This window comes from Eublepharis macularius, chromosome 6 (assembly GCF_028583425.1).
Source record: "Eublepharis macularius isolate TG4126 chromosome 6, MPM_Emac_v1.0, whole genome shotgun sequence".
Classification (NCBI taxonomy): Eukaryota; Metazoa; Chordata; class Lepidosauria; order Squamata; family Eublepharidae; genus Eublepharis; species Eublepharis macularius.
Window position 1 is genome coordinate 78470492 of NC_072795.1, and position 15256 is coordinate 78485747.

General features: G+C 48.1%; 1 protein-coding gene across 2 annotated transcripts in view; it reads right to left on the bottom strand.

Annotated features, from left to right (window-relative positions):
* AFAP1L2 (actin filament associated protein 1 like 2) overlaps positions 1-12894 on the bottom strand; it is a 124990-nt gene extending 112096 nt beyond the window's left edge. For both annotated transcript variants that reach the window (XM_054982928.1, XM_054982927.1), the window contains exon 1: positions 12717-12894. In XM_054982928.1, the coding sequence (XP_054838903.1) occupies positions 12717-12732 (16 nt within the window). In that variant the 5' untranslated portion in view covers positions 12733-12894. The remainder of the gene's footprint in view (positions 1-12716) is intronic.
* Positions 12895-15256: the final 2362 nt, after the last annotated feature.

The window sequence follows — 15256 nt, forward strand, 5'->3', positions numbered from 1 at the left end:
TCCTGCACCCTGATCGGTGGGAGCGGCGCTTCCTCTAAAGGGGTTGTTGGGGCTCGGGCGTTCCCGGACCGCAGCTATCGGGGGACTCGAGAAGGGAGGGTCCGGCGGTAAAGGGGGCGCTGACGGGGGTACTGGGGGCTGCTGCTGGTCTTCCCACTCCATGATCGCCTTCATTAGAACGGACGTGGGCTTCCCGTCAAAGAGCTCCATGTTCGCTCCAATGTTCTTGAGGCGCATCCATAGTTCCCAATGGAGGGAGTCCCTGGACTGGGGCGTGCTGCCACGGTCCTGGTAGCCCTCGTGGTCGCCCTGTGATGCTCCCCAAGCGTTAGACTGATCTGGAGGCGGGTAGACCTGATGGTTGTACGGGTGCGATGCTCGCGAGTGAGAAGGGGCTAGGGGCGCATCCTGTGGTCGGGGCTCGTGGGGTCCCTGCTGGGAGGAGGAACTGTAACTCGGGGTAGGCGCAAAGGAAACTCCCGGACGGTAGTCCCTCGGTCCCCTTCCCCGGTTAAAGCTACCGCTCCTTCCCCTCAGGATTCCTCCCCTTGCCTCGGAGTACGGGCTGCGTCCCTGTGGTCGGTACTGAGAGTGGGGGCCATGATTGGCATAGGTGACTGCACTTATCGGCTCGCTCTCCTTCCTACGAGAGGCCGGGGGCTTCACATGGCGGATGGCGCCGGTTTCCCACAACAGGCCAGCAATGCTTCTGATGCGAGCCTCCAGGTCTCCCCATGAGATGCTCCCGGGCTCTACTCCTGCTAGTGCTAGGCGGGTGGTGCTATTGAGTCCATCTAAGACTGCTCTCCTGAATTCTAACTCGTCAAAGTCGGGTACATCGCTGGCATCCAGGTCCACTTCGTCTGCTAGCTCTGCAAGAAGCTGTTTCCTAGCTAAATATGCCTCTGGGTCCTCTCCAGGTTTTTGAGACTCTGCGATGTACAGGGCTTTCAAACTCTTGGTGGGCCACAGGAATGCACAAATTTCTTTAATTGCTCCGTACTGACTGCGGGTGGCTAACCTTCGGTTAGAGATATAGGCATTCAGGGCCGAGACTATTTCAGGGGCAGCGCATTGGCGGGCCAGCTGGGCCACATCGGAACCACTAGCGGAGGGCTGGGAGGTGGTCACATGGGTGAACCACTGGATGGCCGTGTCTCGGTTTAGGGGTCCCATGCGATCTGCTATGGCTTGGAGCTCATCGGGCCTCCAATTGCGAGTTTCTTTAACGACCCGGTCTGTCTTCCTGCCATCCTCGTCCATGGATACAATTTCCTTGGTGGCTATTGGGTGGAGGGGCTGTGGGGCTTCCGCAGGCTGGGGCGAAGGGGGTGACCAGTTGTCGGTACTACCTTCGGGGAGGGCCAAGAGGGCTGCGGGATGCACGGCGGAAATTACGGCCTGCTGCATTCCCAGGTGCTGTTTTAGGGCCTCTAGCTCCCTCTTACAAGCGGAGTGGTCTGCTGCGGCTATCTTTGCGACTTTCTGCTCTGCCATGAACTGGGCAGCATGGGTTAACTTTGCAATTTTCTCCTGACCTTCAATTACTGCGTGCTCAGCCATATCGGCACGAGCGGTGGCTACTTCAGCCTTGTGCTGGGCATCCTGGAGGGCAGCGGCTAGTCCCTGCTTCTCCAGCATGAAGTTAACGCGTTCTGAATGCCACTCGGCTGCTTTTTCCTCATGTTCCTTCTTTTCTCTCTTTAGCTCTTCTATCTCCTGTTCCTGTTCTTCCTGAGCTACCTGTAGCTTATTAATTAGGGACACGCTGTCCTGTAGGGCGGTGAAAAGTGCCCAGGCTCCATACCTATCCTTCTTACTGGACCTAGGTTTCTCTTTTTCGCAAAAATCTTGGAAGGCGCTTCTGACAATCTGGAGCGGGTCGGGTCCCTTGAAGGAACCGGCTTCCCAGGGGCAATCTCCCTTCTTAACTAGCCACTTCTCCAGGCGGGGCACGGTGGGGGCTGCCCGGTACATTTTTTCTTTTTAGTTTAAGGCTGATCTCGGGGGAGGTTAAAGAGTGGATCAGCGACACCAGGGGTGGGGCGATTAAAGCTGCTTAAGGGTTTTAACAACTTCTTCCTCTCTATGTCCCTTTTGGGAGGTTTATCCTTCCCTCAGGTCCTCAAGGGTTTTTACCAGGGGGTTTTAAGGTCCTACTTTTAGGTTCACAAGGGTATTTTTAAGGGTCCTACACTCAATCCTTCTCCTCTGGGGGAGAGGGGAAAATTCCTATTCCCGTTTCAAGCTTGCCTACAAGCCACGGGACCAGGAAAAGTTTACTGGCTCAGAGGGTGCTCTCAAGCTCTCTAAGCCCAAGAACCAAAAACACTCAGTGCTTCCAAGCCTCTGCTCAGAAGCTAAAGCTCAGGGGTCTCCCAAGCCTCTACTCGGAAAACCAAAGCTCAGGGGTCTCCTAAGCCTCTGCTCAGGCAACCAGAAATGCTCCCAAGCCTCTGCTCAGAAGCCAAAATGCTCTCAAGCTCTCTGCCCAAGAACTAAACTCAAAGGGTCCCCAGGCCTCGTGCTCAGAGACAAACGATTAAGCTGTCTCCAAGCCAAGACCAAAAGACTGAAAGCGCTCAAGGACTGCCTCTGCAAGTCCCCAAGCGAAAGTGCTCAGGAGTAAAGCTTACTGTGCTCCCAAGCGAGGTGCGCTCAAGAGTTCTAACAACTCCCAAGCAAAAGTGTGCCCAAGAGTCCCACTGACTCCCAAGCGAGGTGCGCCCACGAGTCTGACTTAAAACTCGCAAGCGGAAAGGCGCCCAAGAGTCTAACTTAAAACTCTCAAGCACGGTGCGGCAGGCTGCCGCGGGGCTTCAGGAACCTGGCTTCAGATTCCCAAAGCTAACTGACTGAACAAACGAACGGACTATCGATCCCTTCACGTTTCCTCCGGAGCGGGGATTGAAGCCTAAGTGCTGGCAGGAACGGGGTTTGGACGGACTTAGGAGAGACGGGGGAGGGCGGAAAAGAGTTTTATATGTGCTGCTTCAGGAAGTATATATATAAATCTATAGAGCCTACTTCTGGGATCCCACCCACATAGACGCGTTTAGGCGGCCCGGAAAGTGGCCAGGAACTTCACCAGTTCAGAGGTCCTCACCCACAGTACACCGGTTATAACGGCTGGAGGGCCTCGCGGTGCACCACAAAAGGCAAGTAGTCCAAAGCTGGCTGAAGGAGGAAATGGGGAAAAGCCAACCCACAACATAGAGATGCTCACTAGAGCCACACACACTCACACTTTTAATTCCCTGAGCTAAATTGCGCTCTTTACACTGAGGTCTGGAAAATTTTCCTCTAAGTCAGTTCGCTGAAAACACGCGTGTCGACTCACGTGGATTCACACGAACTGGGTCATGCCCGCATTCTCCACCAGTAAACTGTTACCAGAACTGCTCTTTTATTATAATGGGGAATTAGCTGTAGCAGTCTGTAACTATTAATATTAAGCGAGGATCATAACCTATGTATACGGAGGTCCCGATCCCAGACACTCTAGTGAAAAAAGAGGCAGACAAGGAGTAAGGTCCAAACACGTGTATTGAGTGTGGCGTAAGCCTAGCTTGCACAATCATACAGAGAACACACAAGACCTAAGAAATACAGGGTATGAAATACAGAGACGTTCGCATTAGCTGGTTCCCAACGATGGTAAGGGGAATACTCACAATCCTGGAGCGAAGCAGAGACACAGCAGCGAGGGTGGCCCAATGCCAGCACTGGAACCACAGACGGACAGCAAGGAGGTCTGGATAGGGAATGGCCGAGGCACCGAGTGGTCTGGGAGACCAGCTTAAATACCCCAAAACGTACCCTGGGGCTGGTGCTGTACTTGGTGGTTCTCACAGATTAAAACAAAGGGTCTAATGGGTCACTGAATGGCTTGGATGGGCCACTTTGGTAATCAGATTGTGATAAGTGACACCTCAGGAAGAGGGGACAAAAGAGGGAGGGGGAAATCCAAGTGGGCTGAAAGGATGTTCCAGCGGACAGGGCTTGTCCTGATGTCATCAGTTTCTAGAATGCGGAGGTTTCTTTGAGATGCATTCTCTAAGTGCTTGGGATGGTCGGCACTTAGTTCTTCTCCGGGGCGGCTCCTAAGATATGCAGAGCGGGGCGAGGGGCTTTCGCTGCGGACGTGGTGTGCCCGCTTCGCCGAAATGGCTTCTCAAAGCAGTCTTCTTCCCTGGGTCTTCTGGGGGCCTGAGAACATGGATGCCGGCTGGGCATAGCTGGGGCTGGTTAGCAGACTGCCCGGTAGCGAGGGCAAGCTCGGCGACCGGCTCGCGGGAGGCTCCAGGCGGGAACTGACCAGGGAGCGCCTAGCCAGGCTCGCTGGAGGTTTCCCCGGCAGGCGCCCGGCTGCTAGCAGCGGCTTGGGCCCATATGAGGCAGGCTTCCATGGAGGCAGCGGGAACAACACTTTAAAACACAGTCCAAAGCAGGGAACAGGCACGGTCCGTGGCAGATGGCAATGCAGGCACGGGGCACACTTGTAACAGAGTCCAAACACACACTGGGAATTCCAGATACAGGGCAGGGCAGGGCTGCCCAGAAAAAGAGTCCTTTGTGCAGTTATCCAAACATGGAGTCAGTAAACTACACAGTCTATAGCGGCAGCAAGGTAATTGACACGCAGGCAGGAAACTGACACGTGTATCAGAACACACACGTGCAAAGCAGTCTTTGGTGCAGCATTGAAACAGTAATGCAGGAAACTTTAACACAGTTCATAGCAGGCTTCGAAGCAGGGGAGGGGGCCTACTTGGCAACACATAGGCTGCAATTCAAAAGACACTTCCTCTGGAGTAAGGACTAAGTAACATGGGACTTACATCTGAGTAGGCCTGTTTAGGATTACTTCCATAGTCTTTTAGGGCTATCACTTTTGCTCTCTCTTTTTCTGAGTCAAATGGTAAATCCCTTTCAAAAAAATAATCATGCCTGCCCTCACAGCAAAAGGAAAATTTTTGAGAAAAACATAGGTGTGTTTGGGCTGGTGAGAAGGGGGGATTCAGCCAATCATTCTGCCTGCCTGCCTGCCTGCCTACCTGTGATTGGGCAATGGAGAAGATTGGTAGCGAGGATGCCCCATTTTGCAATGGAACGCTGAGCATCAAAAGGAAGAATTTGGATTCATTGTGGGAACAAAACTACCAAGAACAAGGAAACATGAAACCAACAGGCAACAGCAGAATTCAAAGGTAGTAAGTTATTGGCACTATAGAAAAAGAAAAAAGTGAAATGAAGCAGGATTGTTTTTAATGTTGGAGCGCTGTCCTACTAGGAAACATCCCACTACCACTGCTCCATCTGCAAACACTCACCTTCTATGGGTCCGTTGTTGTGCCTGTGTGTTATTGTGCTTGAGGAAAATCTCAGTGGATCAATGGTTTATACTAGGAGGGGATTAATGGTTGATGCTGTATTTGGTTAAGCACAAAAACAGATGCCACAGAGCCTCGTTCCCCCACACGACTTGAAAAGAACAGCATGTGTTTGTGCATGTGCAGCCAATACACGTGCTACGGCCCAAAACTCATGAAAACAAAAAACCCAAACAGATCATTTCTGAGTCAGCACCGGCCAACCGGGAACAAAAAAGTAATGAAACGGAATAATTCTGGAACCCTCCGGATCCAAACTGATATGGAAATATTCTTGGTGCACACCCCAACTGACAATGGGCCTCCAGCAGGAAAAAAAATTAAAATAAATAAACCTAATAGTTATTTTCAAAATTTCTCTGTTCAGCCTTGTGATTAGGATTCTACCTTGGCCTCATATCGAGTGAGACAGCAGCTAGATAAATGGACTGCAGAAGACAGCAGTGGTGGAGGTGATTACCTAGCAGAATTCCCCACCCCAGAGCATTTAGAGCAACTACTGTAATCTCCAAGTCAGAACCTGGCAACCCAATTAGGGCAGCAAAGGTATTCACAAGCTCTAGGGTTCTGAAGAGACAGAACCAAAAAAAAAACCCAGAGAGAATGGTTGGCTGGGCCCATTAGAGGATATGATGTGAAAGCATGTATTGTGGCTCCATTCTGGAATGAGGTTCTGCTTGTCACCAAACCAATACAAACTTCTGCCCTTTAATTCCAGCTGAGAAAATTACATTGCACAGTATCTATCACCAAAACACAGGAAAGGTTCTTTTAGAAAGTTATGAAGAGTATTTATCTGAAGCTTTTCTTTATATTCATCTAGGCAAACCTACCCAAGAAGGATTTGCATGCACATAAAGGGCCTTTAGAATAATAGTTTAAGATTTGCATCCATAGCAAAGTCACATTGGACCAATTCAGATGATTGAAATTCCTCTGGGCAAAACAGCTCCATTGGCACAGCTACGTGAAGGCAGTAATGTTTATCTGGCATATGGGCAGTTATAGGCTCTCCTTAGTAGCACTGTATGCACATAACCAGTTCAAAATTCAAGCAGCCACTTGGGGGTGTCGATCTGGAAGAGGGTGGCATGTGGGAAGTCATGATGGATATGGTTTGCATCTGGCATCGTCTCCCAGACCAGATCCAAGGTTGGTTTCAAAACTCCTCTGCAGTGTGGCTTGGTTCCAGCAGAGGAGGAAGCATGTACATCCTTCCATTTGTGCCATTGCTTCCAGGCTCCAATATAGGTTGCAGAGGCAGCATAGGAGGTGGTGCATCCCCACAAGAATACTACTGTTGTCCAGCTCCAAGATGGGAGGAAGGGCCCCTCTGCATCTTATACCAGAGCAAGCATGAAAAGAGGCACTCTTGTATGTGCAAGCCACACAACTGAAAAATGTGCCACTGTGATCACAATGCTTCTAACCAGGGTGCACTGAGACTACTTTCTGTATGCATCTGGATCCAAGGGACTATTCACATGGAAGGATATTCAAGCCAGTGACATAAATTCAACTGATGTATTTAATTTATATGCTTCCTTTCTAGAGGTAATGCCCATGCATGCTGGCTCACAAATAAAACTGCATACAATTAAATGCAATAATAACCAAAAACTAAAAAACCTAACAAACTGTTAAACACAGTCCCACAGATTAAGAAGCAGAAAGATTAAAAACAGCATCGCATAAAACCAGTACCTATAAAACAGCTACAACCCTGAGATATAAGGTCTCAATGTTACTCAAAGGCCTTCCCAATAAAGCCTGTGGAGGCAGACACAGCGCCTGGAGAAGAGAGCTCCAAAACGTGAGCTGCCAAGTCAGCTGTTGCACAGCAGACCCCCACCAGACTGGGGACAGCTGTGCAATAGAACCCCTTTGGCTGCTCTCAGGAATGTATGAGTCAATAGTCCTTCAGGTATTGTGGACCAAAGCTGTTAAAGACTTTAATTGATTCGTCTACTGAACATCTTGATGATTTTTTTTAAATATCTTAGAAGTTATTCTTTGTTCTCCATTCAATCCACAAATCACTGCTTTCCCGCACAACACCATCAAATCTGCTCTGGTATTCTGTATAGCTAATTCTATACATTAAATCTATAAAACCTGAATAGGTTATTATTTACAGTTTGTCTAGTCAGTGAGTAGTTGTCTGAATATGAAGCTGGCTGCAAGTTAGTTCACCTGTTTACAGACTTGGAACTAGAATACAGACTAGCAGACTATAATAAGCATTATTTTCATAGAAAGGAATGTTTGTTGAGTGTCTAGACTCACACTGAGAATGTTAGTTAATTCACTTTAATCAGAAGTTTGTTAGCATCCTGATACAGCAAGTGCGCACAGAAGTGTGATGTCTCGGGTTAGAAATCTAGAACACAACTGGGCCTGCACACACAATGCGTACTGGATTCAGTCTGGGAATGTGTCCTAATAAATGTTCAATATTTTTCTTTGCTTTGACCAAAAAGCTCTCAGGAAGCAAGAAGAAAAACAAACACCACCCCTCTCCCACACACACATTTTCCCCCATAAAACCTAGGGCCTGATACTTTGCCGTGTCAAGAAACAACCTGCCTGCTCACTATTACACAAGGTCTTAACCATTCTCTTACCAGGTATTCCTGTTTTAATCTGTCAGAAACTGAAGGTTATGACATCAGCTTGCAATTGGCAAAGAGTATTTATGAGCTGGTACCAGTATACAACTTTGGGTAGACAGCACAGTTTTTAGAAGATTTGGGTGCATACATTAATGTGCAAGCTTATCACTGGAATTGCAAATTGTGAAGCAGACCCAAATTCAGCCAAAGGTCACACATTATTCCTGAGAAAGTTGCATGAAGAACTGTAATAATGGGAATCAACCCTAAAGCCATCCTGTGCAGGCTAAACATTACTACAGTCTTAAGTAGTTGGAAATGAATTTGAATTCATAGCATGCTCCATCCTGAAAGTTCAGGGTGAGTAAAAACAGATTCACACAAACATCAATAAAAACTCCTTTAAAAATAAGGTAGAATCCAATTAAAAGAAGTCAAAAACAAAGCAAAAGCTAAAAATTTCAGTCTGCAATCAGGTTAACCTTTGCTTCCACAAGATAGACTTTTGAAATACCCAGTTTGGGAGGGAGGTGTTAGCATTAAAGATTTGCATTCAGTCATGAAATAATTAATAGTTACATGTTGCTGAAATGACCCTAATCAGGCCGCTTATAAGGATATGGGAGAGGCATCCTCCTACCTGGGTGAAGGGAGGGGGAGGTCAGAAAGAGGCAGGCAGCCTCTGCTGGGGATTGGCTCGAAGTACTCAGGGGGTGTAGCATTGCTGTGGGGATCTGAGGTTGGGTAGCAGAACTGCCCTGCTTTAATAGTGCCTCTGTTTTTAATGTAGTTATTAATTGGCCTTTTCTGGGCTCTTGCTGTATATTTCTAAACAAAGTAAATACTACAAAACTGCAAAGGGAGTCAACCCAGGTAAGTGCTGCTTTCTGATTCAATCAGACACTGCAGAAATAAATTTTTCCAGGTGATGAATGCAAAAAGTCTCCTTCAAAATAGAATGCTAATATCACTCTTAACACCCTGCAACAAACTTGGATCCCTAGTGTCAGGCAACCCTATTATAGGAGCTAACAACATGAGCCATAACTGTTGGATGTCCATTCACTTGCTTATCCTCAAATGTAATGAATGTTAAGTATCTCGTTCTATCTGCACAGGCCAGTTTCTGTATAAAAGAACAGATGGACACAAATCTGGCTTCACAATTAGCAACATTCAGAAACTAGTGGAAGAACATCAAACTTCCAGAATGCTCTAATAAAGACCTAAAAGTCACCACTATTCAACAAAAGAACTTCAAAGTGATACTTCAGCATGGCACTGAAGTTATCAGGACATTTGGTTCTATTGTTTAGGTTCATTATCAGGATAATGGTTTCTTTTCACAGGACAGATGTCAATACAATCTTCATAGATTTGCTGAGATAATTTATCTCCAATTACTATTGACGCAAGTAGACCTCTGCTTATCTTATATACATTTAAGCTTTGCAAAGAATTGTCACCTGGACAGTAACTCTTACAGTGAATTACCTTTTAATCCCATTATTTGTATTTTTCTCCCCTAGACCCATGTATATATAAAATCTGCAATGGAGGACACATTTCATGCATCTGATGAAGCAGAAAAGCTTGTGTCACAACATTATTTATTTTTAAAAGGTACTAACAAAGCTTGCTTTGTTTTGGTGTAACTAAGTAACACCTTCTGGAAGTAGGGCAAACTGCTCCCCGTATCCTATCACATGCCTGAGTTGTTTGTACCCTTTGGCATTCATCCTCACTGCATGGCAGGTCACCTGCAAGAATTTAATGGAAGGCAAGATTGTCACTAGCACCACCCCAACTTGCTGGGTGGAATGCCAACAGTCCTGAGCAAGTGGAAGAATAAGGAAGGGAGGGAACTCCCATCTCAGCATTGTGTTCAGAAGACATGTACACTCAAATAGCACATGAATAAATAATATGAATGGCATTTAGTACCAAAGTGGCTTTTTAGCCATACCTATAGATGTAAAATTTACAATGTGCTTAAACTGTCCTATGTGCCAAATATCCAATTGGTTTTCAGATGACATTAGGGGATATGCCTGCTGATATGGTCAGTGTTCCTGTCAATGCCCTGGTTGACCTCTGTCCAGACCATTAATGGTCTGGACAGAGGTCAACCAGGTCATTAACACAATTGCACCAAGGTGCCCTCTTTCAGGTCTAAGACCTCGGCGGCCTCTTGGTTTACTGAAGAGCTGAAGATGGTTAAAAGACAAAGGAGACAGCTAGAGCAACTGTGGAAACTTGGGATGAATCCAAAATGGCACAGGTTAGAGCTCATTTTAAAACCGACTCCATGGAGGTGATGATGGCAAAGAAACAACATTTCTCTGCCATTGTTACATCAACACAGTGTAGGTGGTCAAGGATGTACTAGGCTCCAGCCTACAGGAGGAGGCACACTGTACTGCAACCTGCTACAATCATTTTGCTAAGCACTCTCCAGTCATCTTTGGAGGCCCTGCTTTAGGTGCTCCCGTCGTCTGAATCTAGATGGGCAGAAACCCAAGAAAGGGCCTTCTTGGCCATGGCTCCAAAACTTTAGAACTCCCTCCCCAGGGAATGCATCTACCTCTCTCTATTGTTGTCTTCCACCAGAGGGTGAAGACTTTTTTTTTGTTCTGTTTGGCATTATCCCTAGTAATTGTTATTGGCCTCCTTCCTGGTTTTTGGTGTTGTGCCTGCTTATATGCTTTTATTGAATTATTGTATATATAATTTATTTAAAAAGTTTTTAATGCTGAAATGTTTTCATGTTTGATGTTTGCTTCCTTGGGTGGAAAGGGGGCATAAAAATGTTTTAAATAAATAAATAAAATATAATAAACACCCATCATGGTGCAGGGGTTAAAGTATCAGACTAGTATATGATAGACTCAAGACAGAATCTCTGTTCTGCAATGGAAGCCCTGCTGGTGTGCTTGGGCCAGTCATACATTCCAGCCTAATCTACTTCACAGAGTTTCTGTGAGGACAAAAATGGAGGCAGGAAGCCACTATGGTTCTCCATTGGGTTGAAAAGCAGGTAAATGAAGTAAATAAGTTTTGGGGACTGGGAATTTTTAAGTGAAAGTTATAAATCTAAAGATCCAGATTTTCAGGTACTGCAGCAAACTAGATCATACAGTCAGCTGGTCCAGCAACCTCTAAACAAGCATAGCAGGTAAGCACTTCTGTATAATTTAGATTTCTTTCCTGCCCTAGCTTAAGGGCTGACTACAATACATCTTTATCTCATTCCATTGTCTCCACACTTCTGGAAGGTAAAAGTTGACATCACTCATGGACATTGTAAAAGTGCAAAGCGGCTGGACTGCAGTTGTTAGCCAGTTGTCTGGCATGAAATCTGACACATACACTTTTAAAAGTACCTGTCTGTTTTTCACTGGGACAGTAGATGAAAAATGCATAAAGTGGCCCATATGAATTTGTTCCATGGCGTAGCAGACGGCAGAAATTTGCTATTCAGTGGGTTTTGTAAGTGAGCAGGATACAAACACTCAGAGTCACCTCACGGTCATGTACATATTAGTGAGAAGGTAGGCAGAATCCTTCCCAAAAGCAAATAATCCTGGTAAAACAATAAAAGTTGAGTTTTCCTGTCTATAATGAAGAAACCTTTAATATCACAAAGCAACACTTTCAGGGATCAAAATGTGTGAATGTTCGACCTCCGAACTGTTTCGAGCATACCAGGGTTGAGTTCCTGAATACGCAAAGTAAGAACAGGCAGAAGTGATTCTGGAAAGGCACAGAGTAAGCACACCTGAACACTAGCATTAAGGAGCCCGAAGACACACAGGCAGCTCTCCTTGTGGAAATTAAGTCCTAAGCATCGTTTCCTTAAGTGCTCAGAATGGCTTAAAAACCATTACAAATACAGGACACGCTCCGGGCCCCGCCCCGCCGCGCCTGCCTCCGAGATACCATCAGCCGCTCCTGCCCATTCCTCGCACTGCCTCCTCAGCACAATCCGCCCGGCGAAGCAAACACTTTCGCTTGCTCAGACCGAGTCCGAAATAAATCCGCCTGCTCTTCTGAGGGACGGGAGCCCTGGGGGCAGCCCCTCGCGTCGCGTTGCCCAGCGTGCTTATGCTGCTAAGGGCCCGTCTTGCCCTCGCCCCCCGCTTCCTGTCAGTCTGGTGCCAGCCCGACCTTTCCCTTCCTCCGCCGCTTCACTTTTTGACCCTTGCCGGAACGGCCCAGAAAGGTCTTAGGCGGCAGCCACGCTGCAGGCAGGGGCAGATTGGTCACCACTGAGGTGGGGCAGGAACGAAAGAGAAGCCGGTCGAGCATTCACATGCCCAGCCCAATCGAATTCGCCGCTTAGCTTAGCCCCCAGCTTAGCCGGTCTCCCTCCTGCCTTGACTGCAGGCAAATGGAAAAGAGCACGACTCCGGCCTTTCACCCGCCGGACCCCCCACCCCCCACCCCGCTCAAACCCGGCCGCTCTCGCAAGGAGGAGACGCCTGCCTCAAAACCCGCAGATCCATCCAGCACGAGGCGGAGCACTGAAGCACCGTCTTAGATGCTTCGGGCGGCCCCCCGCAGCCGCAAGGAGCGCTACTGGCTGCGTTGGGCGAGGGAGCCCCAGGACTGCCTCCAGAAGCGCGAGCGTTCGGTGGTGGAAACTCGCCAGCAACCCTTCGGGAAGAGGCGCAACTTCTCCTTTCCCACGCCCTCGCATCACTCCCCTCACCTTTGTACTTGTCCATCCTAGGGTTCCTTCCTGCCGCCGGAGAAGCGGGAAGGTCCGGGATGGATGCGTGCAGCTGCTCGCCTTCTCGGGCGCTGCCCAAACTTGCGAAGGCTCTCGCGCAGGGGGACGCGGCTCCTGCCTCGCCCAGGAGGGCTACATTTGCGCCCCAAGCCTTCGGTGGCGGCTCCACTGCTCCGCGCCCGCCCCGCCCCGCCCCCTGCGTGAGGTCACAGGCCAGCGGCAGGACCTGCGGGACCGGGTCGGAGGGAGACTCGCCCCGCCGGGAGTCGGACTCTGCGGCCGCTCAACAAGTTGCGCTGCGCATCCGATTGTAAATCATCGGAATTCAGCCAAGCCCGATAGGAGCCGATCTTGTTTTAAAGGGAGGAGGGGCCAGAACCCCAACGCAGGGAGCAGCGGCGCTTGGGCAACAGACGCGGGCTGGGAGAAAATCAGCACATTCCGCTGGGCTAGATAAGGAGCAAAGGCAAACCAGCGGAAGGGGGGGGGCGGGTTAAAAAATTGTTCCTGTGGCTGAAGATGCTGCCGCCCTTGCAGTGGAAACAGGTTGGGAGAGAGAGAGAGAGAGAGAACGGCAGTTAAATCTGGCTGGGATTTCATGGTCGGAAGCAAGTTGGTGCATGCATCGGGACAGCTAACTGGAGCATGGGCTAGGCGTATCTCCAGTCTTGTGTGAAGTGCTTTCCTTTCCGCAGCATCTGCTACTGCCCCAGATAACCGGATTGATCTCCTCCCCACGTGTTTGCAAAATGATATAAACCAACAAAGGGTTTAATAATAAGCAGCCTCTTGTAGGCAGAGTTCATTTGAATAAAGCTCTTTAGCATTACACACACATTCCATTTTTTGAAACAATAGATCAAATAGGGGATGTACTAAAACGAATGACAGGATTGCCCATTGGAAATAATGGGAGAGGCTTGAATGCCCATAGGAAATAATGGGAAACTGGAATGCCCTTTGACTTGCATGGGCTCCATTGAAACACATTAGAGCAAAAAAAGAGGTGCAAAGAAAACATGGAATGGATTTTGAAGGAAAGTGTCTGGGCTCAGATAACCTGTTCTGGGAATGGATTGACAGGCCCCATGCTGGAATGACAACCCCTGGGTGTGCCAGAAGGGCTCTGGGACTGGAATGACAGGCCCCTGACAGGAATGACGGGCCCTGGGTGTGCTAGAAGGGCTCGGGGACTAGAATGACAGGCCCCTGACTGGAATGACGGCCGCTGGGTGGACCAGAAGGGCTCTGGAACTGGAATGACAGGCCCCTGACTAGAATGACGATCCCTGGGTGTGACAGATGGGCTCTGGGAATGGAATGACAGGCTCTATGCTGGAATGATGGATCCTGGGTGTGACAGAAGGGCTCTGGGACTGGAATGACAAAGCCGCGACCCCCGGGGGCCCCCGGCCCGCCGGAGGCGGGGCGGGGGGCGTCGGGGGGAGCGGCGCAGCCGCGACCCCCGGGGGCCCCCGGCCCGCCGGAGGCGGGGCGGGGGGCGTCGGGGGGAGCGGCGCAGCCGCGACCCCCGGGGGCCCGGCTGTCTTCGTCTTCGTCTTCGTCTTCGTCTTCGTCTTCGTCTTCGTCTTCGTCTTCGTCGGGCACGGGCACGGGCACGGGCACGGGCACGGGCACGGGCACGGGCACGGGCACGGGCACGGGCACGGGCACGGGCACGGGCACGGGCACGGGCACGGGCAATTTTATTTTTGGCAACCTCTTCTACATGCAAAACTTTTTTTGGTACAAAGTTGTAATGTTATAAAATGGTTAAAAATTCATAAAATTGTAATTTTACTAACAATCCAACTCAAATAAGTTTATAGACAATTCAAACAGTATTGCTTTTATAATCATATTAGGCATAAATATTAAACATAACTTTTAAACATTAAGTAAAAAGTATTAAACACTCGGTAGAGATGGGTTGAAGGTTTTATCTTAAATCCGGAGCAGCTTGAAACCTTCAAGTGAGAACTGAAAACATGTTTCTCTGTTTTAGAGAAACTGCTTTTCAGTACAAAATAAACGGGATGTATGTTTTTGTTGCACTCTCCCAACCAGGAGACAGACTCCTCCTAAGAGTTCAATGGCTTCTTTCATTAACAAACGCTAGTCGTTTTCATTACGTGAGGTATCAAAATATAAATGTTTATTTAAATAAAACATAGAAAAATAGAACAGATGAACCCAACAAGAATTAAGTTTCCTAACATTTCTTAATGAAATCTAACTCAGATTAACGATGAAATGCATTCAAGTTACCGTAGCACATATTACAAGGGTAAGTTTCCTGCCTAGATCTTCATGAGATTTCTTTTGGCCAAAACCCTGATCTGCTATTTGGATTACCATTTTTATATATTATCTTATGCAGAAATCTAAGATCTTTTCATATGATAACAAAGATAAATATCAAACCAATCATAATTTAATTCTTTTTTACTATTTCCAATCATGTGACATTTTACCTAGCCAAAAGTACCACTATGCCCAGCTGTAAGATAAGAGATATG